Consider the following 25,228-nt stretch of genomic DNA (forward strand, 5'->3'; position numbering starts at 1 on the left):
GAAGAACGTAACTTCTCTCTCTCTCTCTCTCTCTCTACATAAATTCTTGCCGGTAGAATTACCTTTCTTTATTTTTCGTAACGAACAAATCTTTCTTGCCGTATAATTATTTTCCCTTATTACCGTAACAGCGCAATTTAAAACTCTAAAGAAGACATCTTATAGAAAGTACATTCGGCGTTTTTATCTTATCCCAACTGCCTGGTCTAATTAACTTCGTTTCTTCGTGTTAATTAAGAAGTTCACCTCCTTTGTTAACGGAACCGCCCTTAAAACCAGTTTCCTTAAAAAGAAACATCGGACTGATATAAATAATTTCTTTGTATCGCTGGAAAATTTTAAGATACTAAACGAATTAAAAAACGACGATAAATATCGTTCCCTAGAAAAAATATATCATTATCAAAATTTGCAACAGTTCGGATTAAGTCGTATAAATTTTAGACCAGTTCGTTCTAGTTTATATTCTCCGGTTCACGTGACAAATACTATCATTTGCATTTGTGCCACAAAGTGTAGAATATAAATTAAGATTAAACTCTATAAATTTTTATATCTTCGTATTTCACATTTCTTTATGCATCCAGAATTATTCAAATTCCTTGCCCGCAATTAAAAGTGTATACCTTCTAAGCTTTAAACTCGATTTTCTTGAAAACGAATTATGCTTTTTTTCAGTTTATTTTATACACCATACGTATAATCGTACCGCGCGTCCTGTTACACTCTGCATTACCCACGACGAACTAGTTACTAATACAACTAAATTAATAACAACTAAATTAATGTCTGCGAGAGAGTCTCGTTACATCAGAAATACAAAAAAACTTCGTCGGTTAACAAGTAATTATTTCCCGTTTCATTTTACCTGAATCGTCAACTAATCCGTCACTTTATTTGTCACTTTTTCACGCCACGAATAATGTGAGTAACTTAACACGAGACTAACCTGAGCTTTCTTAACTACCTATGGCGCAACGCTACCACACGAAAATAAAACACAACTCGTTATCCTGAGTTTACATAAAATTCTTTCAATAACCAGCAAAGGTAGGAAAAAGAATCTGGAGAAATATCTCATTAAAGAAAAGCTAACAAAATTTTATGATACTATTTTCTCCGATTATTTTTCCAACAGTGTACTCGATTGAGTCGCGAAGGTTCATGGCGATATTATTTATGCGGCGTGCCGAGCACTCGGAATCACGTTCATTTTACAGTCTATATTATCCGAAAGTTCTCGTTAAGTTCCTTATTTCCATAGGCGTGTTTTATCGCTGGGAACATTAAAACTTTCGCCCTCGGCGAGAATTATGCCGCGATATAATGGTTCGTTAAAGCACGGCCAAAAGAGGTGGGCGATCGTGCCTTTAATAATGGAATTTTCACTCGTCGGCTTTTCCTTGAACCGTTACGCGTCTCGAGCCACCAGAGCATCGACTCTTCCGCGTTACGTAACAAGTTGGTCTGACCCCCCGTGAACGCTTGTAATTCCGTTTTCTCGCAACCAGCATTCAACAGAGAAATCTATTACGTGAATTAAGAGGAACGTCGGAAAGAAACCTTCAGTTAGCGAAGGTAAACAGTGGCAAACACGATTATTAACGATACCGTTGCGGTGGAGAGATATCTGTTTATTTCTGCCTTTCCACGTGGATTATTTCGATCGAAAAAGAGCAACGTTAGGTGTCGGATTTTATGCATTTGATCTCTTCAATCGATACGTTTGATATCCAATTAGAAGCAACAAATAATACTTTTGAATCGTTATCGAATGTACAATGTAAAAAATGGAATAAAGCATTAGGTTGTCTGAAAAGTATCTTTCGTTTTATAAGGAAATAATAGGCGCACAATGGTTTTTGTTTTATATTAGTTTATTGAATTATGCATGGACATAATAATAGAAATATAACGAAATGGATCATTCGTAATTCAATAAAATAATATAAAACAGCAATTGTTGTTCATCTATTATCATCTTATGAAACGAAAGAATCTTTTCGGACAACCTAATAGATTAACTGTCGAAAGTTAAGACTAGGACTTAGACAACGCGAAAAGAAAAAGACTAAAATCTGTTATTTTAACAAATTCGGTGTTAAATACGCTGTTAAATTCGATGTTTAATACTTTAAATACTTACTTCAGGAACTTTGTCTCTTATTCATTGTACAAACTGCAACTTAGCACGAAATAATAAAGACAACTGCATGAAAACCTTGAATAAGGGTCTGAAGCACGCTTAGTACATTCAGAGAAAGCGCTCTTAAACTACACTGTTCCATAAGTTTCAAGTATTTTACGTATTTCTTGTATTCGGCACTACGTCGCCTTTTTACGAAATATCTGCAAACCGTGTGTAAGTAACGAAACCAATTGACACAGACTGTGAAATCATACTTCCCTGTTAATTTAACTTCAACCAAATTGTGTATTAACTTCAATCTTTGCGTGCAATTAATTTGCCAGGGATTTCTACCGGATCCACGCTTACATTTCCATTGTTTCCACAGACGACTGCCCAAACTGCGTGGACGAGCACAGCAGCAACCTGGCCGCATCAAGATGGACGATGCCGCTGTTGAAGCTCGGCGAGAAAAGATACTACCTGGGGATCTTCTTCAAGGTATCACGGCTGCCAGTCACTTTGATTTATCTAGTTGCTCTGGCGGGCGCGGCCTACCGGACATTATCGAATTATTTCCGTGCCCGTAACTTTCCCGCTTGCCGTCTCACTGGCGCTTTACGGTGCATCGAACGCCAGACCGGGCTTGTTATCGATCTGCTCACCTGAACGCGACCATCCCCTATATCTATGCTTTGTATCACGCGGCAAAGAACGCGGAAAATTGATCTTGTTGATCACTGTCCTCGTGGACTCGTAACGATTCCTCTGTCAAACAGATTGCGTTGACGGAAGAGAGCTCTCTGTCGGGTTGGTCGAAGACAACGGTTTGATAGACACACGTTCGTCAAATGAGGGAGAAAAAGGTGTTCTTTAAGAGGAACAGGTGGACGTTTATATTTCTAGAATGCGGAAGTATTCTATCGTTGCTTGTTAGTTGAGAATCTTCGATTATTTTTGGACAACCGACGTTTTACGGAAGCGTGATTTGCAAATATAGTGCACTTCCTCCTATTTGAGCTTTTAACCTCAAGCTTTTTCCTCTTATTTGAGCGAATACACCTAACTTCTTTGAGAGAAAATTCAGCGATACGTTTCACGCGACGTTAAGCTTCTTGGTGGTCCAGAATACTTGTCGTAAAAGGAAATTCAATGTAACAGAAAGGTGATATCGTGATGTAATTGAAAAAGAAACAGAGGAGGATAGAAAAGGATACTTTAAATAGTATGAGTCTATATATAAATACATTACGTATATGTCAAGGTAGGGAAGGTTTTCTCAGTGTAGGTGGTATCTTTGTAGAAAAAGATAGAAGAGAATGAATATTGAATTAAATAGTGTTAAATTATTTTATATTTAACTTTTATTTTGTACAATGCATATTCACGCATACATACGAACATATTTCTTTTGTAGCTACTTATAATATGTGTGTGATATTTGTATGTATCATGTTTGGCTTAATCGGCTGTTCGTTTAATCAGGTAGTGATTTAATTCCACAAATACCATTTAGGAGAAAGTCTACCGTATGCGCGAGAGATTGGAATGGAATCTTGATAACGTCAAGTTCTCGAGAAATGTCCTAACAGCAGGACAAATACCGATTCTTAAGTTCACACGAATATTTTTTAATTTGAAGTTAAAATATTTAAACCATATTGTAATTATACTACAAGCAATTTTACACTTCCATTCGCTATACCCACGCATATTTTCGCATTGAGGCCACTTTATGTCAGTATCAGACACGCGATCTCGCTTTAACTCGATTCCACTGCACATTCAAATCTCCAACGACCCATTCCCCACCGCTTGACACACAATTTCACCTCCATTCCATCTCCTTAAAACAGGAACAGCGTCGTCTCGTCGACGACCGATGCCTAGAAGTGCCATTAACCCATTTATTACGTATTCGTGTCTAGTTTAAACCCGTCACCCACTTTATCACGCTTTTCCCTCTAACCTAGACCCCTTCTGGGACTCCCAGTTGGCGACCGCGAATTCCCTGGAAAGTAAAATCGTCGAAGTATCGCTTAAGAACTGGGAGAATTATGGGCGAATATATCTGCTAGAAAAAATTATCGCTATAACTTAAAAGCGAATTTATTCACTCAGAATGATACGTTTGCTGTGCTAAAATATTATTCAGTGATATGAAATTTAATATTTTAGAGTTGATTAAATAACAAATACTATAGAAAATACAATACCGTGCGCTGATACTTATTGCGGCTACTGTACATGCGCTCGTTAATTGTCACTTCGATTTTAAATAACGTGAATTAAAATTTCATATTATTATTATTGTTCTTTGACATTAAAGGTAATACAGTTTCTTTTTTCTGACATTATATATATATATTCCTTGCAGCAAATTTTCTATTTTTCCGTAAAAGTGCCACAAAACATATCGCTCTTCGAATTCTTATCCTTCGGATAATCCTACGTAAAAATTTATGCAAGTTTATTTAGTTTTAAATATTAAAGTATCAACTGTACTTATACATATACCTGTCGGATATTTGGAGTATTTTGGTCGGTTACTTAAGGATGAACCGTTCTATTACTTAACTTGTTTAAAAATAATCTCCAAGGAATAGTTTGCTATTATTTTAAACGAGATAGAAGTCAAGAGTTTATCAATAATTATATTCGTCTAGTGAGATCGATAATTTTCATCGATTAACGTGTCAAAATAATCTGATTGATCCTTTTAAAAGCAAACTACAAATAAACTGCATCTTTTTATGGATTTAAAAATATAAAGCAATTTAAAATAGACTTAATGCACAAAAATGCAGAAAATATGCAAACCAAAGTAGTCATCACAATATTTTTATATTAAGCTGCATCTTTTATGGGTTTAAAAATACAAAATTATCTAGAATAGACGTAATACACAAAAATACAGAAAATATGCAAACCAAAGTAGTCATCACAATATTTTTATATTAAACTACATCTTTTTATGGGTTTAAAACTACAAAATTATCTAGAATAGACGTAATACACAAAAATACAGAAAATATGCAAACCAAAGTAGTCATCACAATATTTTTATATTAAACTGCATCTTTTATGGGTTTAAAACTACAAAATTATCTAGAATAGACGTAATACACAAAAATACAGAAAATATGCAAACCAAAGTAGTCATCACAATATTTTTATATTAAACTACATCTTTTTATGGGTTTAAAAATACAAAACTATCTAGAATAGACGTAATACACAAAAATGCAGAAAATGCAAAATTATCTAGAATAGACGTAATACACAAAAATACAGAAAATATGCAAACCAAAGTAGTCATCACAATATTTTTATATTAAACTACATCTTTTTATGGGTTTAAAACTACAAAATTATCTAGAATAGAGGTAATACACAAAAATACAGAAAATATGCAAACCAAAGTAGTCATCAGAATATTTAGTAGGCGAAATGAATCTTTATTTGAATCCCATTTAATTGGTTATTTCTATAAAAACACGTATTTCCAAAAACATCCACGATCTTTAAATAATTCCCTATTATATAGAGTGCTGAGTTGAGGCCACTCAATCGGCATTTTCAAATCGTTAACCAGCCGAAAATGGAGATTCACGCAACCAGATGAATCGACCGATCGAACAACTCTCTCTATCACTTTTCTCTCTCTCTCTTTCACTCTCTCTTTCTCTTTCTCTCTCTTTGACCGTTGTTGCTCCACAAGTCGAGTCACCTACTTTCCTTGGCTCGCGTGCAAACGGAACCGCATTATTAAGACAGATTTTGTAATGGCGACTGCGTGTCCGGTCCGCGGCCTTGCAACGATCTCTCTGAAACGGTGGGTGGAAGTGACGTAAAGCGTTTCTTCGGCGATAAATGACGGCGTTTCGCAACGACGTAAAGGAGCGCTGCTCGATCCTCCCTGTAATCGGATTAACCGGGACGAACGTCCTTCTGCACCCGTTCACCTTTTGTTTCGCCAGCAAACAATGAGGGCTGTGATGGTGTCTGTTCGTTTGTTGCTCGAGTAAATCTTTGGTTACACCATTAGTCGAAATATGGTCTTGGCTATTATTTTATCGTTTTACCCGTCACCGCGGAGTATTTGCTTTTTAGTGGTTATCGGAATTCGCTTCGGGATTCGTTTGACCTGTCGCGAGGCTCGCAGTATGATTTTATAGCTATGACTGAATTTTTTGAGCAATTGATCTATTTCATTTCTGAAATAACAGAGTAAAATTACATTATAGAGTCGAACCACAAGTATTTTTACAAATTGTACACATCTTACGAAACTGTAAGAATCTTACAAATGTTGGAAAGAATTTCGAGGATTGTGAAAATAAAATAAAGTGGAATGAATTACGAGAATGTAAAATTACAGTCTACAAATTATAAGAATGTACTTAAAACACACTTCTGGAATATACGTACAGTGCGCTTAACGTTCAGTATGGAAGACAAGTTCCAGATATTTTCATTTCACATTGGAAATAATTTTGTGTTAAACTTATTTCCACTCGCGTTAAAAATTCCAAACGCAATTGCAAATTGCAAAAATTCATGAATGCGATGTTTCTCTTATTTCCTTCAAAATTACAAATTTGACAAGGTTCAAGTACCTCTTTCTGCAATTAATTAATAATAAATCCTCATCAAGCCGATACACCATTATATTTATTTACTTATATTATAGTTTCTTATAGATAATTATTACTATTTTATTACGTACGCTTCTACCAATTTCTATTTTATTATTTTCATCATACTACTTTGATTATAAGTAGGTACCGCGTGTAGTTATTTACGACGAAATAAATTATAACTTTCTCCCTAGTCGTCTTCGATCATCAAATCAACGACGAACGAACTGATGTTTAATACGTGAAATTCTTCCAAAGCGTGGAACACAAAGTAACCATTTCGCCGGACGTGAATAGGACACGCGTAATATTAGAGATATTTCAATGGAAACGAAATATGCAAATGTCGCGGATCCGTGTTTCTTTGCGCTTCCCCTATCGGACGTAAAATACGAGAATGCTTGTTGCGCGGTCATTTGCCATTTGCCAGGCGTAATGGAGCCGGCTGGCGAAATTTATGCGGCTTTACACTCGCGTTTTTTGAGCTCGTACTTTCGTGCTGAAGCGTGCCGCTCCGGTGGTTCTCCTCTCAGTGGTACACCGAAACTCGTACAGGAAGGCGCACCAGTGACGAATTACGACGAAAATCCGGCAAGACAATTTTTCAACAAATTTCGGCATAATATAAAGTGGTTTTGAATTGAAATTCGATGGAACGTTTGAAGGAAAAATATATGTTTCGTCGACGCTTTCGGGTGAAATAAAATTCGAATTTTGAAATGGAATTAAATATAATTAAAATTTTATTGCCATACGTATCGTTATATTTAATTGTTATATTATTTTTTCATTCCTTTTTTTTTTTGTCAGATGCAATAATGTTCTTTCAGATATGAAGAAGTGGTATTTTTCATTTTTGAATATTTCAAGTTTTAAAAAGTTAATTAGAAAGATTCGATCGAATTGAAATACCCTTCTGAATATAAAACGTATACTACGCAAATAATTTGAAAGATCGTAAAAATGCTGCTAGAGGTCAATTTAAAATTGTAATTATCATTTCACGGTACTGTTAAATATTTCGTAATGATCGTCTGATCGTATTGTTTCCTCCTTTACATTTTATGTGTCTAAGAAGATATTATCTTTTACGTACGTATTTAAAAAGTTCATTATAAAATAAACACGAAACGAGCTTCGACAAATGTAGAAATAGCTTCGCAATTGTAGCAGGTGGAACGAGAACGAGGAGAAACGAGTCGCGAGGAGCACGATCGAGAGCATTTAAATAGACTTAATGCGCGTTCGTTCTTTTAACCACAGTGGACAAAGTAAAAGGCCAATTAAAGGAGAAAACACGCTGCCTCTGTATACGCGATCGCGAATAATTCTTTTCACGTTCATCGATTGCCATGGGCAATTTGCTGCACGGAACGAGTGTCTGCGTTGTCTTCTCCAACCATAAAGTAGCGGTATTTTCATCGATATCCGTACGAAACGGTAATTTTGAATAAATTCGATTGCGTGTTAAAGTATGAACGATTAGGGAGACACTTGTCACTCTCCGAAATCTTCATTGCCATTTTTTCTAAGGAAAGAATGGAATTAGGTAGCTACGAATTACGAACGACACCACGACTTGAAGATAAAGCGTTTACTCGAACGTCGATTGTCGATTAATTTAAGCTAATTAAAGAAATACTGGCTTCTTTAAGTAAATAAAGTAAATAAAGTATTTATTACATTACTATTACGTAGTATTGAAATGGTAATTTATTAACAATGACGCTTATGATTATAATATTCTTATTTCTCAGAAAAATATGTGAGAGATTTATTTGTTTCGTTTCGAAAGCAAAGAATACTGCAGGCTTTCAAGTGGATATATTTATTACAAAAAATAATTATAAAATTGTGATTTCAATGAAATAAATTATAATCGAACTATAATATAATAATTAGATAGATTATGAAAGGAAAAGAAATACTTGTAAATAAGTTCGCGTGTCTTTCTCACGATAATATCGTCGTATATGTATATTCCAAAGATTGGAGAATATGTATTGTAATAAAAGGTCAGCTTGAAAGAAAAATACCACTAAATCTGTTTCAAACGAAATTTAGAGGAAGCAGGGAAAATGTGATAAAAGAAAATTGAAGAATTTACGATACTGAAATGAAGGAAGGGCTGATAACCATTGTGGTGTAAGTCGGACCACTGCCACTTTTTCATAAAACAAAGTTCTACGTTTGTTACTTATCATCGTACTTTTCCAAATCGCGAAAAGGTATCGCGACGAAGAAGAAAGCGTAAACTTAATTAATTACGAATCTAAGGAAGACTCGAGAATCGAAGTACGCGGCTAAATCCAAATTCTTCAAAATTTTCATTCGCGTCACTATGATTTTCAGCCCGTCAAATGACAGATAATTTCATATATTTCATTTTCAATTATAAAATCTTCTCAAATTTCCACGTGGGACGAAACTCGATGAAGCTAAAGTCGAAGAATACGCCATTGATCGTTCCTTCGATAACGAAACCAAGTAAAAATGTAACTCACACAGGAGAAGATGAAAATAAGCAACAAAGCCGCATTAGCATAACCGAAAGTATTCGATTTCGTAAACTGTAAAATAGAAACGGGATAGTTTCATCCCGCTAAGATATGAAGGAAGAGGAGGAAGAGATTTCGAACGACTCGACGTCGAAGCAATCGCAAAGGCGCTCCTATTTATCGCTCTTTATTTGCATTCCGGCCGGGTTACACGCGATTTTTCGCGTTTCTCCATTCCCCTCTTTTCCTGTTTCCCTTCGTGTACGGAGGTGAAACGTGTTCTCCGGTCCGGCAACCTCGACAAAACATTCCTCCGCATCGACACGAAAATCGCATTCGGCCAGGCCGTGGCGTCGCTCGCGAATTTATGACACGACGTGTCTTTGGCATGCTTGTCGCCGAAAAATATCGACGTATACTGCGCTAACAGGGCGAAGGATACTCCCAGAATCGAAAAAATCATACTTCACGTGGAACGTTTCGACATTGTGGATGTTAACGAATGTAAAGAAAGGCTCGACGAAATTATTTTATTTCCGATCTGAAAAGCGAGTCCTGTTTCGTTGAACGTTTACAGTCACACGAAACGTCGTAATAAATTGCTAGCGAGTCAGTTGAGAGTTATCAGTTGAGTTTCATCATCGTTCGAAGGGATTGATATGTTTAAAAAAATGTAGCGACTGCAATGTTTGATCGAAAATTACTTGCAACCTCTGTACCAATTGACCTACGACAGTTTCGTTCTGTCATCATTGTAATCTTATCATTTTTCGAATGAAATTATACATCGTACCAAAAGTGAACGATCGTGTCCAGACACTTTTGAGCAGTAGCGTAATAATCGGTAAAATAGTGGATTTAATTTCGAAAATATTTTAAGGCCTGTTACTACCTCAATTAGATTCTGCCATTGTCCCACAATATGATATGATCATTTCGAGTTTAAAAAAATTTCAATTAATCTAATTATATGAACGCGATGCATTAATTCCGTCATGATACGATACAGCATATAACTGTCTCTGCTGCTTAAATGTACAAAGACTACCATTATATCACAGTCCATAATTTAACGAACAATTATTGTTAATGTCCAAACCAGTGTCTCTTTTAATTATCTCGGATCCTGTTCCACAATAACAATGTTTAATTACCATTCGAATCGGTGCATACGCGTATTATTCACCTAGAAGCCGACACTCGTCATTCGCCTAATATTTTATCACACGCGATCGCACGATATATTTCGTTTCTCACTCTATTTTCTCGAGCAACATCGATCTTCTTTCTTTCGATTAGACTAGTTTCTTCGAACGATAAAATAAATTTTTAAATATTCCATCGTTTTGTCGTTCACTTCAACGACAGAGCAGTGGGAAGGTGAAAAATAAATTGGAAGAAACAAAAGAAGAAAAACAATAATGAATTTGAGGCTGGCGTTTAATTCTGCTTCAGCTAGATCTCATTCTATCCGTTTGTATCGTAAGTTTCATTTTTTAATTTCGTTACAGGCCAACTGGTACAGGGCGTCCCAGTATTGTCGATATCACGGAATGCATCTGGCGAGTATAGCGTCGCAGGAGGAAAACGACAGGTTGGAGAAGCATATTAAGGACTTCGGTCTTGGGCACGAGCATTTTTGGACCTCTGGTACCGATCAGGCCGAGGAAGGCACTTTCTTCTGGATGGCAAACGGCAGGCCAATCACGTTCGAAAATTGGAACGTCGGCGAGCCGAATAATTTCAGGTATGAGCCTGCGATACCCAAACTAGTAAGGACACAAGAATGTTCGTATAATAGAACAAACATTTTTCGGATATTAAATTCCATTCGTTTAAACGAGGATTAAAGAAATTACAATTCTTCTCTTAATATCTAAGGAAAAGAATATGTATATATTAGATTGTCCGAAAAGTTTGTTTCGTTTTATAAAGAAATAATAGACGCACAATGTTTTTTGGTTTTATATTAGTTTATTGAATTATGCACGAACATAATAACAGAAATAGAACGAAATGGATCGTAGCTAATTCAATAAAATAATATAAAATAGAAATTATTGTTCGTCTATTATCACCTTATGAAACGAAAGAAACTTTTCGGACAACCAAATATTTCCGAAGCAAGAAAGGCCATCTTCGTGATCCTTAATTGCTGTTTATGCTGTAATAATGTAATGTAATAGATGGAATAATAGTATTTCTAACAGAGGAAAATACTAACAGCCGTACTGTTCGGATAATGGAATATTCGGCTCATATTAGAATGTTCAGATATTAGCATACTCGAGCGATGGCGGATAGAGAGGAGTTTCTATCGCATCGACTTCGTCTCTCCGAGGGAGACACAACAAGGAGCATTACTCGGCTTTTCGTTGTTCTGAAAGCTAATTGAAACCGTTTGATAATATCTCCTTCACTATCTGCCTAATAACAGACAAAGCAGAAAAAAGACAGCATAAATTCGATGCATTTCGTTGCAGATACGAGAACGGCGAAGAGGAGCACTGCCTGGAGCTATGGAACAGGGATGGTAAAGGGCTGAAGTGGAACGACAGCCCGTGCAGTTTCGAGACGTTCTTCGTGTGCGAGGTGCAGTGATCGATCGATCGGCCAACAAGATTGACGAAAAACAGGATCTGAAAGTCATCGATACACGGAATTCGATTCACGATACATCGACTTACCTATCGAGTCATCCTGCTAGCTATTGCCTCGTCGACTTTGTTTTTCCTCCGGGACCTCGAAACAAAATAGAAAAAGTGACTTTCTCTGTGTGTGCGCGTGCGTATGTGTGTGTGTGTGTATGCGTGTAAGTGCGTGTATTACACGTAGACGAGCGGTTTAAACGCGTCTTGCGGATCGATGGATCGCGCGGGCAAATGGATGCTGAACGTAAAGAAACAGATATGGCGAACACGATGATTAGGATACAGAGATGTTTCTGTGAAGGAAATTTTTGTGAAATCGCCTGAAACCTATGGTTGGATTTTTATCTGAAAATCGCGGTTTCGTTACAGCAAATACGCCTTATTTCTGCTACTGTGAAGACCACTAGTTCTACTTGTTCGTAGAATGTTTTTATAGTAAGTAGAATCGATGAGAATTTTCTTTACTGGTGGATAAGAACTGACGAAAGAATGGTATAAATGATTATTTTAGTGGCTTATTAACGTTCACGTTGTATGATACTATTTGCTTATTAAATTTAGCAATTACGAAGTAAGGACTCGTAAGTTTTAACGTGGATGTTAGCGATAATAGTCGTTTGTCGTTGACGCAAAGAAGCCTGTGTTTGGATAACGGATTCTTTTTTTGGAAGATGGATAAGCTGGAGCTTGTGTGCTACTTTTTCCTCGATGATAGAAACGTAGAATTATAGTTGCGTCGTTGACGAAAGTTCCAACAAAAGTGCGACCGTTGTTGGTAACCAGGCGGAAAGTCAGGGAATTTTCAAATTTTGCCAATCGATGGAATCACGGTTGTTCGATACGAAAAGCATTTCCAATTCCATAGATTTGCAAAATTTCTGGTTTCTAATCGTAAGATATTTCCTCTTTTTCTTCCGGTTTCATTACCAAAAGCTCGTTGCTAACGTTAAAAATGCCGAGAGGAGGAATCAAAAGACTTTAAAGCGGGCGTGTCGATTAACGACGATTTCACAGAATAATGTAAGCTTCTATTTCCTAATCGATATCTGAATTAAATAACGAAAGAAATAAAGAAATAAATTATACATCGATGGTCGAAAATTATTAGCGATCAATTTAATGTAAGCGACGAGCAGAATTCGCACAATCGGAATTCTGCGCGAACTTTCATGATTTTATTTTTCACGAGTTCATTGGGCGTTGAAGTGGAAACCCCCGACGTCGGAAACGGCGTTGTACATGACATCATTTAACGCTATGCAATAAAATCCAAGTTACATTATTAATACTCCGTGATATTTTTTCCCTCGTCGTTCTCCAAATGCCAAAATAAAATCACTTTAATCGCCGTGGCTAAAATAGAAGAGACGTAAATCGTAAAATTCGTCGTCAATCGTCATACGCGTTCATAATTACACACTTGTTAATTCGAATGAAGAAAAATTTATTCGTTCTAGGACTCGTTCGATGGTACTTCCAAATTCGTTTGTAATTTCATATACTCTTTTCTTTCGCTTCTTTGCTATCTTACAAAATGATAGAATTTTATCAATTGAAAACCTACCTACGGATCGAAGTCAGATATTTTTAACTATTTATAAAACCTTTTACATCACCAACTAAAATAATTCATAGTCTGTAGTTTTAGTTCCCTCTCGGTCCGTACAATAAAACTTGTGCATCCACTTCTACGATTTTTACGATTGTCGTAAAAAAGTCATAAGACAAACGTCTGGTTTCCACTAAAAAAAAAAAATTCAAAGAATAAGAAAACATACGAAAGGATAGGCAAGATACGCAGAAAAAAACTCTAAGCTTGACATGACGGGTTTAATAAAATTTGAAATCTCGCTATCATACACAAATGGCTGGACTGTCAAACATCCTGTGTAGCGAACGAACAGGACCGTAGATAAAAACAAGTCGCGGTTTAGTCGGTGGCTGATCGTTCTCTGATTGCACGTTTCAGCGAGTGGAAACAGGATCTCGCGTTTCGTACCGGGATGGATGTCGGTTTGTTGTTCGCGGCTGACGTCGCGTCGCGGCGTCGAAGCGTCCAAACGCGTTCGAATATTGTGAACAAGCACGGGAGCTGAGCTTATTGAAAAGGACAGAAAAACCGATGATAAAACGAGGGGAAAAAAGGCAGAAGAGAAAGGAAAAAAATGGAAAAGCGAACGAACGAACCGACCAGAAAAAAGCACGCAACTGTAATGAAAGTTGCTCTCCCGGAACGTTGTATTCCCGTAACGAATCTTTCCGGTCGACGTGGTCCATGCTTCGTCGTTTCAACGTTCTTCCATCGTTGCTGCGCCGCCCCTTTCCTTTTTAGCCGACACAACCCATCAACGTGCGAGTCCCCTCTACAGGATTGACAGAACCAATTAGTGGTTCCGTCGATTTTTCGCCGTTTCGGGGGGAGGGCAACAATACTCCGGAAAGAGGTAGCGAGCTGGTAAAAAAAGGAAAACAAAAAATAAAAAGGAGAAAACCGGACGGCGCCAAAGCTACTGTAAAAGCATGCGGCTGAAAAAGGGGCAGGAACAGAGGAGACTGGCAAAGGGTAATGAAAATGAAACGATAGTATAGCGAGATTACATCACTTGCGATTTCCATGGATCATAGGAATTCTAGTTGTTCGAAGAGGAAAGAGCGGTATAGGTTTAATTAGTCACGCCGGAGAGTAGCCTATTAGAGGTAATTGATACCGATGGCTTGTAATATTCATTTTGTAAATGAAAGATAAGAATTGGAAGATCGTCGCTGTTAAGAGAAACGTTACAGTCAGATGTAACTTGAGTTTATTCCGAAGCATTTATACAGCGACGTTTCCTTAAATCGTGATGAAAATTAGCTAAGTTTTGTACATACTTGATACAAAAGTCGAAACTTTGATTGCATATCTAACAGGATGTACGTACGTGTTTTAATTGATTTTAATTAACTCGTATCTCTTTGATACTTATGACACGCGTTTGATAATAATCTGTATTATCATCTGAAAGTTGACGAACTTTAAAACAATGAATCAATCGTGTGTTAAATTAAAATATATGTTACCTTATTTATGTTCCATAAGGTAGATATTTTTCTATCGCGCAGTTAGATCGAAGTTAATGGTAATCTTCAGTTGGTAATGTTCCTTTCTATTGTGCTGCACGTTGGTATTCGCCATTTACGTTGTCCAAAATATTGGCTAATGATGGTACAAGCACCGACGAGGTGCAAAATGGACGTGACATCACCGACGAGATATTAGTAGACAATACAAGTAAATCTGCACCGGGCGAAAAACGGAATGCGCTCTAGTGGTCGATATCACGATGGGTACTTTATCGACCAATGTATATTTGATGTTCGAATGACCATCATAGTCGATGTACAGAATAGACGAGACACGCAATGCTTTTCCATGGCCACGTTTTGGGGGTCACCTAACCACCTTGCCATTTTTGTTACGTGCGACTGTTGGTACATTCGGTACACTCGATTCGGTACATAATACCACAGACGAAATACAGCAAGACATAGGAAGCTGCACGCATGAACTTTGTTTACGCATTACTTTGAAAATGTATGTACGAATCGAAAAATGTTGACGACTGGCCATATGCTATATAAAATGATGCAATACCAAGTGCTACATCTAAAATATCTTTCTTTTTATTAAAGACACGTATAAAAAGAATATCACAGCTTTATGAGCTACTAATTACTAAATTACCAGACCCGCAGGTTAAAAAAACACTACCCATTAGACCTAAGCACAACATTTAACTAGATATTCATATTAAGTAATATTTACTTATTTATAATAATTATTTATAAATTATACTTATCTATAATAAGTATTAATTTATTATAAATAATTAGCCATGTCAGAGAAAATTAGTGCGCCACGCCAGAGAAAATTACTTATAATTCTCAATGCGAGAATTGATAGTAAAATACTAGTAAATAAAAAAATAAAAAAGAAACTTTATGAGCTTGATCTTATATATTAGGTCATCCCATAAGTTCGTGCCGACTTTTGCGTATACATTTCATGTGTCGATTTATAAACATACGGCGATAAGGGACCAATGCACTTGAAAAATGGGAAGAAGTTGTACAACGAGAGGGGCATTACATTTTTTCATGAAACTGAAAGGTATGTAAACCTTAACATATACAACCGCTGTAAATCTTAACATATATAACCGCTCGAAAAACGGAACGAACTTATGGGATGACCTAATATTTATCAATACATGTTAGGAAGCGCAAAGTAAGGATTTCAGTGAAGGGAAATTTTTCCAGAAAATGGCAAAGTACAGGGTCTAAGAAAAAGAAACAAAACTCTGATAACTGAGTGTAGTATACAAAACAACAATGTTTTATTTGAAACAACATACAATCATATGCCACATATGTTCCTTAAAGCCGTCGGTTTGCGCGTTCCGCGAGACGATTGGTCGACGATATTACTCGTAACGTAGAAATAATGTGTGCATACGGGATATCTGTCAATGGCTTCGTCGTTTTATCAACGTACCATATGCCTCGTTCGCCACCTTTCCCTGATCTGTCGCGGAGCTCGCAAACCTCGTTTATCCTCTTTAATGCTTATCAATGTTACCATTTTTTTTTTATCAATCTTTATCTTTTTTTGGTAATTTTATTTTATCATTAATATAATCTTGTTTCGTTTTTTTTCCCATTAAAAATGTACGCAGACACAAATACAACGCCTCTTTGTTCGAGGCCGTCGAAAAAAGATCTCCAGTTGGCGAGGTTTTTCGTCGCTAAACTTACTTCTCTGCTGGTCTACGCTAATCCTAAGGTATATTTTTTTTCTCTCTTGTCGCTAATATCCTCGGTGGTGAAAACGAAGAAGCACGAAAGAGGACACTCGAGAGAGATCACGATCTCGGTCCTATCGTACCTCCTTTTTCTCTTTTCATTTTTTCTCAATCGTTTCTTCTTCGTTATGTACATAGACGAGTATACGCACGAGTATACATACAAATTGGTATAATCGTTTATACTGTTTCTACGCGCTTTCGTATTTATCATACCTAAAATCGTGATGTACCCGGCGATCCTTTAACCCGTTTCAATTTTCCTTTCCCTTTATCCTCATTTGTTTTTCTTTTTTTTTCAAACGTTTCTCTTCCGTTTCGTTTGTTTCGCACAAAAATGGTCATCGTATGGCCACGCTATCGACTTCGTTATCTTTGTATGTATTTGACTAATCTATCTTAGGGTCCACTGAGGGATGCGATCCTTTTGGACTTGATCTATCGCGAATGATGGCCTGGACTCTTCTGATCCGTTGTTTATTATTTTAACGATCGTAGTACAGGTTGATCCGTCGCTAATATTGCTACAATTGTTGCTTCGTCATTGCCGTTTTGTTTTTCTTTTTAACGGTACCGAATCGAAGCTTTAGATTACGTGATAAATGGTGTATGAAACGTCTTTTGATTTTGGTGTTTACAATTTGTACATTTTGTTGGACTTTGTATATAAAACAATGCTAAACGTATAAATAACGAGGAACTTCTAATAAATCTTTAATAAAATGTTTAATATTCCTATCATACATAACGAGATTATATATGATAAAAGTTCAGTTTAATAACAAAACAAACCTTGAAGCGCTCTTTACGTTCAATGAGTATAATTTAGAGAGAAATTTGTGAAACTGTATTTCGTTGTATTTTCCAGTGAAACGATAGCAAATCGATCGAGAACAAAGTTCTGTAGTTTCTTAGTGCCAAAGAATTTTTGAAAATGTGCCGGTAAAATTTATTTAAATACGTTTAAATAGTTGCTGTCGTTGTGACCATCGCAAACGTTACCACTGTTCAACGTTACGTTAAATTCACCCGCCAAAAATTCCGTTGTTACTGTGAAAAGGAAATTAATTGCTCGACGATGTTACTGATATGCTTATATTCAGCCAACGGATTTCTAATTTGCTGCGTTTCTTTTTTTTTTTCATTCGTTACTCGATCATGCTTATAAAAATTATTTGGCACATCATCGTTTCGTCCACACTGATGAAAAACAATCGTTTCTAGAATAAAATGACGATGATCCGCCGATCGGAAGAGTCCTGGTGGGAGATGAATACGCAAAGGACACGAATCTCGGATGAAAATAGCGAAAGGAAGCCTATCGTTCGTGTAAGGACGACTAGTCTACAATTACGGGTACGAGAGTCTTCGGAGATCACGAGTACGACGCTGAAAAATCATCATTAAGGCCGCTATTTCGTGTGTGCGCACGATTGTTAGGTTTACATAAGTTAGTTTCTACTATCAACGCCTTCTTGCACAATAATTTACGAATAATACCAGTAAGTTGGGAGAGAGAGACAGAGAGGCGACAAGTTTTAAGTTATACGTTTCTGTTACGCAAATAGTTGGTGTAATTTTACAGTTTTCTATAGAATAAGACGATCATAAGAATCTTCATAGAACAATTTTATGATCTTCCAATTTTATATTCTGTAATCTAGATGGTAATCTGTAAAATTCAATTATAAAATTTCATTAATAAAATTTAATCGATTTGTGCAAGAAAGCCGACGTTATCTCTTTCTCGTGTTGTACCGGTTACAATCGCTTGCCGTGATCGGATTATCGCTTTCTTGCAAAGAAACGCGTTTCATCTAATACGGCGATGCGTTGTCTATGAAATAACTGGAAACCAAGGAATCGTAGTTACCGATGAAATTTAAATTTTACACCTGCTTTCCTTCCATCTTCTTCCTTAAATTAACACTATCGTATCTTTATCGTTAATTGGACTTTCAATTTTTACGTGAGAGATTATTTTCTCGGTAATGAAAGCGACTGTCGATTGTTTTAACATCACACCACATCGATTATTGTTTGACGTTAGTCTCGTCGGACCTAAAGCTGCTGGATTCTCGATTAAAGCGCGCGATCGTTTCGATGATCGTCGAGCCATTGAAGAGGAAGAAATATCTGAGCTTTATCAAGAAACGTATTCGTTGTATCAACGCGAATTTTCCGCACGAAACTCACGTTCGTTCGAATGATGATCCATCTTTGAAATACAAACACGTATCGTCAAATTTAGTTCGTTCTAGAGTTATTAATATGAAATTGCGTTTGATTATTCTCGATTAGTATCTATTAATTATGGTCGTGTGTGCGCACACGATGAAAAGAAATCTCGTGTTTGTGTCGGATGGAAACAGCGTTTAAGATCTCACGTCGACCGGAAATATGGGTAAAAGCTTACGCCTGTCTTTTAGATACTTAACAGTAGCAGATAAAGATACATTAGTTACGGCATAATCGACACGCCTCGTCGGTATCTCTTTTTCCCTTCTTCTCTCCATATACTTGTCTCGAAAAGAGTAACCAATAATCTCGTTCTCTCTACGTACGTTCGCGTCGTTCCCTAACAACGTAACATTTCCATTATCTTTAACAACAACAGTAACAACAGTGTTTTGTCCGATAGCAACGTATTATAAGTTAGAATTGCGATTTCCATAAATTTGTATTCTTTATTTTATTTTCGGTTAAATCCAGCACTCGTGTCTCGTCCTCGAATTAATCGTGTCGTTCGACTTCTCGAAAAGCCGACAGAAAGTGCTTTAAAAATCGGCGAACGTTATGAATTAATCGATACAATAGATTTTTCTCGTGGAATTTTCCTGAGCAAACGTCGTTTCAAATGTGTGATTCGTTTTATCTCGCTTGAACGCACGAGGAGTCGAAACAAGTGCTTCGCTAAATGGAGTTGTCGACGTGCGGTATAAGCCACAATAGCGAAACCTCGGAAACCGATGATCGATGGATTTTCAAAACCCAAACTATCTAAGAGCCGGAAATTTCAAAATCTAATAATGACACCAGTTAGTTTTCATCACAATTATCGGACAACAAGAAACAATCTCGAAATTGTTGCAACCTTCTTTTCTCGTAATTCGATTCTTCCGCAACTCCGTTTCGAATTTTCGTGATCGAGAAATTCTAGCAGCATTTTTACAGCAAAGATGTACATTTTCGTTTCTTATTGCAAATTCATTTCATGAAAATCGTTTGAATATGGTAAAAAAAAAAAAAAAAAAAAGAAAGAACGAAATTCTCTTTCCAATGTTTACTTTGTGACTTACACGGTACAATGCGTTCTATGTACAGCGGACGTAATTTTAGAACATTAATCCTATCACTGTCGATTTTCCTACACACACACACACACAAAATCTTTGTTTTTTCTGCGATTGGCTCAAAAGAATTGCCTCTTTTTCAACTACTCCTTACGAGGATAGACTTTATATTCCCTTCTTTTTTTTTTTCTTTTTTTGGCTTTTTATTTGTAGAAATTGCGAAGTGTCAGGTTCTTGAATAGGCGCGAGAGCTTTGAACGATCACGCGATCGTATCGACGCTTCTAAAAAATATTTCACCTTAATGGTTAGACGCTTGGAATTCACTGTTTCAGGCACCGTTACGTATAGTAACATATTTTAACTCCGAATTTATTCTCTGCATTTCTGACCGATCGAATTTTAAAATGCAACACGAGCCAGCAAAGATTAATTCTTCGAATATTTACCAAATCGATAAAGAGAAAATTTTGTTGAAAATTATCTTTGAGTTGGGTATTGTGATTATAGTAATTTTAAGTTGAATTGCATTCAAACGCTATATTCACAAAGAAATGAATTCTTTTAATAGCACATTAGCAAAGCATATTAATATAATAGCAACGTGTAAGTATAATATCGGTGCTTTCAAAACGTAGTAATAATTACAATTTAAACAGTTTGAACATTCTTGAAATTGTTGATCGTACAGAACACTAAAAACACAATGAATCCATTAACAAATCAATATTCCCTGGATACCATTTCAATTTTGTTAAAAAAGAAAGAAAAACACATTCGACGAAACTATTACGAAGCGTACAATATTTTTTCACTATCGTGTTCTTTTCGTTAGAGAAGATTGTTACGACAAAGAAAGTGTCGAAATATCCAAGCCAATAATCGTCACTGGATCATCCTGTTCGCTGCTTTTTTTTTTATTAAAAATTTGACACGCAACACCTGACACTTCTCGATGCAATTTTATTTAATCGTTACGCTCGGTGGATCTTTATTACGTGTACTTTTTTTTTTCTTGTTGTTGAGCATATTACGTCCTCGAAATAAGTTTCTTTTAGAATATTTCATTGTTCTTTTTACCACAATATACATACTTAACGTATAATAGTAGCTCGTGTGTACATTACGTATTAAATATATATATGTATATATGTATATATGACATACTCAAATGTCATAGTTATATCTTGTATGGTACACATTGACATTTTACCATCAAGGTGTCGACAGGTTTTCTTAGTTCCATCTTTTTTAATATATAGTTTTTATTTCATCGTTTTCGTTCTTTTGTAGCATTTTGCTCGCCTTGGCGTTCGTTTTAACGAACAATTGTTGGCTCGAAGTCGACGCCCTATTTTTGGAAAAAGGGCCGATATTTCGTACAAAGTTTTAACGAGATTCTCAAAAGACTTAGGAATTTTCAATAACTACCTATTGCATTGTTGCTGCCTGAATATAACTTACGTGGTTTGGTTTCTTTATTTTTTCCACTTTTATCCAGGTTCCTGTTGTTTCGTTCTCTTTGCCTCTGTAACAGGCACAAACATCGCCTGCAAACATCACTCACGGTTCCAAACCTCAATTCTCTCATACTAATGTTTTACAATAACAATAATTGTTGACATTACGGACATCGTCTGTTACGAAAAGTTGTCAATTTCAAAAACAGTGATTTATTACCGCTTAATATAAGTGTCTAAATTACAAGCTTCAATTTAAAAGTTCTAAACAAACGGAGAAATAGAAATTTCTGAGTTTTCAGATTTTCTCCAAGAATCTCTGCAAGCTGCGCGACATATGTATCAGACAAGAACGAATAAATAAATAATAAACAAACAAATAAATAAACTAAGAGTGACGCGTTTCACGTAAGAAGGCCAATCGAACGAAACCAGCAAACAGTGTCATATACGCGATTGAAATAGCATAAATACACTCAATTCCCTCCTTACAACCCTTATTTCAACTACCCTTCAAACGACACACTTTCCAACGAAACGTGTGAATCGTTCTTTTTCAAAAGTTTCGTCCCAAAAATTCTATTTTAAAAGAGAAATGCTATCGTAGGACAGTAGCAAAGACTGGAAACGAATCGTGTTCGTCCAAGAATTTCAATGTGATACAATCACAAGAATGAACACCGCGCACTTCCGGCTCTTCGTGGCGAAGACAGACAGACCTTGGAAAACGTGGTCGTGGTTAAAAGTTCGTTCATCGAGAGAAAAACGATCGTGATCTCGATATTCTTCATAGGCACTGAACGTTCTTCCCGTGCACCAGACTTGTTTTTTTTATTCTTCGATAATTTCTTCCCTCGTCTTCTTCGGTAATTTCTTCCCTCGTCATCTTCGATAATTTCTCCCCTCGTGTTTTTCGATCGCCGCTCGAAACGGCTCGGCTTCGAGGGTTTCTCGTATTCGAGGGATGACCTCGACGAGGCAACGAGGCAACAACTCGTTGTCCAAAATGGCGAAAGCGAGTTACACCGCTCCCTAAGGACGCTTATGATCGCGCTGACGTGGCTGGGCAATCGTGGCCGCTTCTCTACGATCACAGAACTGTCTCCATCTCGGCGATTTCCGTCCTGGCTGCGTCGTCGTCCGGAATCCTAAATACAATAATCGATTTCATTCGTTAGCTTGGACAAAGGCAAAAAAAAAAAAGATAATTGGGAAGAATAATTGGGCGAGGAGAAGCCCTCTTGCATGAAAAAAAGGTGTAGAATCGAGGAAAAACAGTGGGAAAATTAAGGAACAATAGACACATGTTGGCGAGGAAGAATACGAATTCCAAACAATCCCATAAATTCGAATACGAAATTTTTGTATGGTGTATCTAATGATCGAACTTTCGGCGACTATCTGTTCGTTGTAACATAAGTGAAAAGTCCAATAAATTATCGTAAATATTTACGTGGACACTAAGGTAAATGGATATTTGAAAATTTTTGCTTGTTCGGCGCTATATAAATTCCCAAATTTCAACTGTGAACTGCGAAACTTTAAACAAATGAAAAAATTGAAATTTCTTATCACGCAAGATAAAAGAAAGACCAAGAATATGTCTTCTTTGAACGAAGGATATTTCGTCGAGGCTGAGAATCTTCTAATACTCTGAATATTTTAAAGTGGAAGATACTTTCATGTACCACAAACATTATTAATGCGTTATAATCACATCGTTATAGTTGAGATTTGCATAATGCCAAAGAAATAAGAAACAATTTTTTTAATGTGTATTATTTAAAATGTAAATTCGATACGAAATAAAAGTGACAAATGAGAGGGGAATAAGATTTGATCGTAAGTGTTAGCTGAACTGTAGTTGAAAACTTCATTTGATCACCCAATCGATCAATCCGATACACTTTCCCATCGTTTATACGTCGTCTAAATTCGTAAATTTGATAAAAGTTAACGACGATCAGGCGATGAATGATGTAAATGGCGAAATTAACAGAAATGATTTCTTCGCTTCTATCGGAAATCACTTCTGGCTCTTACATCGCCTACCATTTCAACTATTCAATTTTCTAGGAGGTGTTTGTACGAGTTTCCTTTAATCTTTTTTCAATTAACGTGAAATGTTTGGAAAGGACGATGGCAGAGAAGTTTGTGAAAGATACACGTACGTGTTAATTGGGTTTCACCATGTGTGCGTGTATGTGTTTATGTGTGTCTGTTTCCGTATTTGATGCTCAGGAACGTGAGGAATTTTCGTCGAAACGAATCGTTGATGTAATCGAAAGTTTCTGCGCAAATATTCCACTGAGACAATCTTTGCTCGACTAGGCACGTTTTGCATTTTTATTGGAAATTTGGCAAATGTTTGAGGAATATGTTGGTGCGCTAAGCTCAGGTGGCGTGAACGCTACATACGCGATAGAGTGAGGTCAATTTCGAGCTAATGTAAAAAGGGTAGCGAGCTTGGTTGCTGAAAAGTGAAGGAATTTGTGAATAATAAAAATTCGCTGAATTTTTCAGACGACGATCTTCTTCGCGTCATATCTTGTACATACGACTACGACTTTAATTAAAATATAAATTTAATACAAACTCTCTGAATTAAGTACAAACTTCGTGGCTATTTATCTAAACAAAAACGAGGATAAATTATATTAACAAATAGAGATAGAAATTAAGCGTAAACTTACATTAAAAAATCAGATAAACAGGTGAGCTTCCCTCATATTGTTTTCAATAACTTTATTAAATTGTAGGAGTAAAATATAAATGCAACGACGAGTGTCAGGACGATGATGCAGCAATTATTTGTTTATAATCGAACTTCATAAGAAATATTAATTAAATCGTATCAAATATTAGGGTGTCCAAAAAGCGTCTTTTTTTTACAGACACATCTTTTACAACAACACATCTTTATACAAATATGAAATCTAATCTGTCGAACGTCGTGATCCTTATTTTGATAGAACAAAATGGATCATAATTATCGTCACTCGATAAAATAATACAAAACGGAAAATGTTGTGCATTCATTATTTCCTTATGAAACGAAAGAAACTTTTCGGACGACCTAATATTACTGTTGTTTGAATTTCTTGAATTTGAAAAATTTACCTGTAGATCTGTGGAGGCAAAAATTTGTCGCTATACTCCGTGCTGACCACGTGGTTCCTGGTCATGTCCCTAGGCCTGGCAACATCGATGGCGTCGATGAATCTAGATTCAAGAGAATCCCTGTATGATAATTTGGAGAGAAGACAATTTTACTGCCTGAAAACAGATAGGCAAAGAGACGTATACAGAGTGAATCGTCTAATATTAGAATCTGAAGTATTCTCCTGGCCTCGAGTATTTTTAAAAGACGTAGCGTATGTTTCTTGACGAAATGCTAGTTGCACTAGCTTCTAATTTGACTGCTTTCTCTTTCCTTTTTCGATAATCCTCCTTCCACGTTTCGTGCTTAGTTCTCAAAGCAAGTATAGAGCAGGAAATTATTTGGGCTTTAACATAAATCCACGATTCCTCAAAATTAGGTAAAAAATTATGCACCGATTCGTGTCCAGATAAAAATGTCATAAAATGTAGAATCGCATTCTGCTATAGCACATTCAACTTTAAACTAATACCCGTCGATTTCTCAAATTTTTTAACGATTCTGTCACCGAAACAGTCTAGAATTTTCATGCTAAGAGAAACGAAACGAAAAAAGATC

General features: G+C 36.3%; 2 protein-coding genes across 17 annotated transcripts in view; one reads left to right on the plus strand and one right to left on the minus strand.

Annotated features, from left to right (window-relative positions):
• The window catches only part of LOC100643365, a 195,183-nt gene extending 181,980 nt beyond the window's left edge, over positions 1 to 13,203 (plus strand). For all 4 annotated transcript variants that reach the window (XM_048407661.1, XM_048407659.1, XM_048407660.1 and 1 more), the window contains 3 exons: positions 2,517 to 2,629; positions 10,778 to 11,013; positions 11,750 to 13,203. In XM_048407661.1, the coding sequence (XP_048263618.1) occupies positions 2,517 to 2,629; positions 10,778 to 11,013; positions 11,750 to 11,867 (467 nt within the window). In that variant the 3' untranslated portion in view covers positions 11,868 to 13,203. The remainder of the gene's footprint in view (positions 1 to 2,516; positions 2,630 to 10,777; positions 11,014 to 11,749) is intronic.
• A 3,062-nt stretch (positions 13,204 to 16,265) lies between these two features.
• LOC100643486 (glutamate receptor ionotropic, NMDA 2B) overlaps positions 16,266 to 25,228 on the minus strand; it is a 360,187-nt gene continuing 351,224 nt past the window's right edge. For 7 of the 13 annotated variants that reach the window (XM_048407837.1, XM_048407842.1, XM_048407840.1 and 4 more), the window contains 2 exons: positions 24,631 to 24,750; positions 16,266 to 22,658 (listed from right to left, as the gene is read on the minus strand). In XM_048407837.1, coding sequence (XP_048263794.1) covers positions 22,601 to 22,658; positions 24,631 to 24,750 — 178 coding nt within the window. In that variant the 3' untranslated portion in view covers positions 16,266 to 22,600. Of the gene's footprint in view, positions 22,659 to 24,626; positions 24,751 to 25,228 lie in introns of those variants that run through there. The other 6 variants (XM_048407845.1, XM_048407841.1, XM_048407843.1 and 3 more) reach the window with 2 other exon arrangements.

Source organism: Bombus terrestris, chromosome 7 (assembly GCF_910591885.1).
Source record: "Bombus terrestris chromosome 7, iyBomTerr1.2, whole genome shotgun sequence".
NCBI classification, from domain to species: Eukaryota; Metazoa; Arthropoda; class Insecta; order Hymenoptera; family Apidae; genus Bombus; species Bombus terrestris.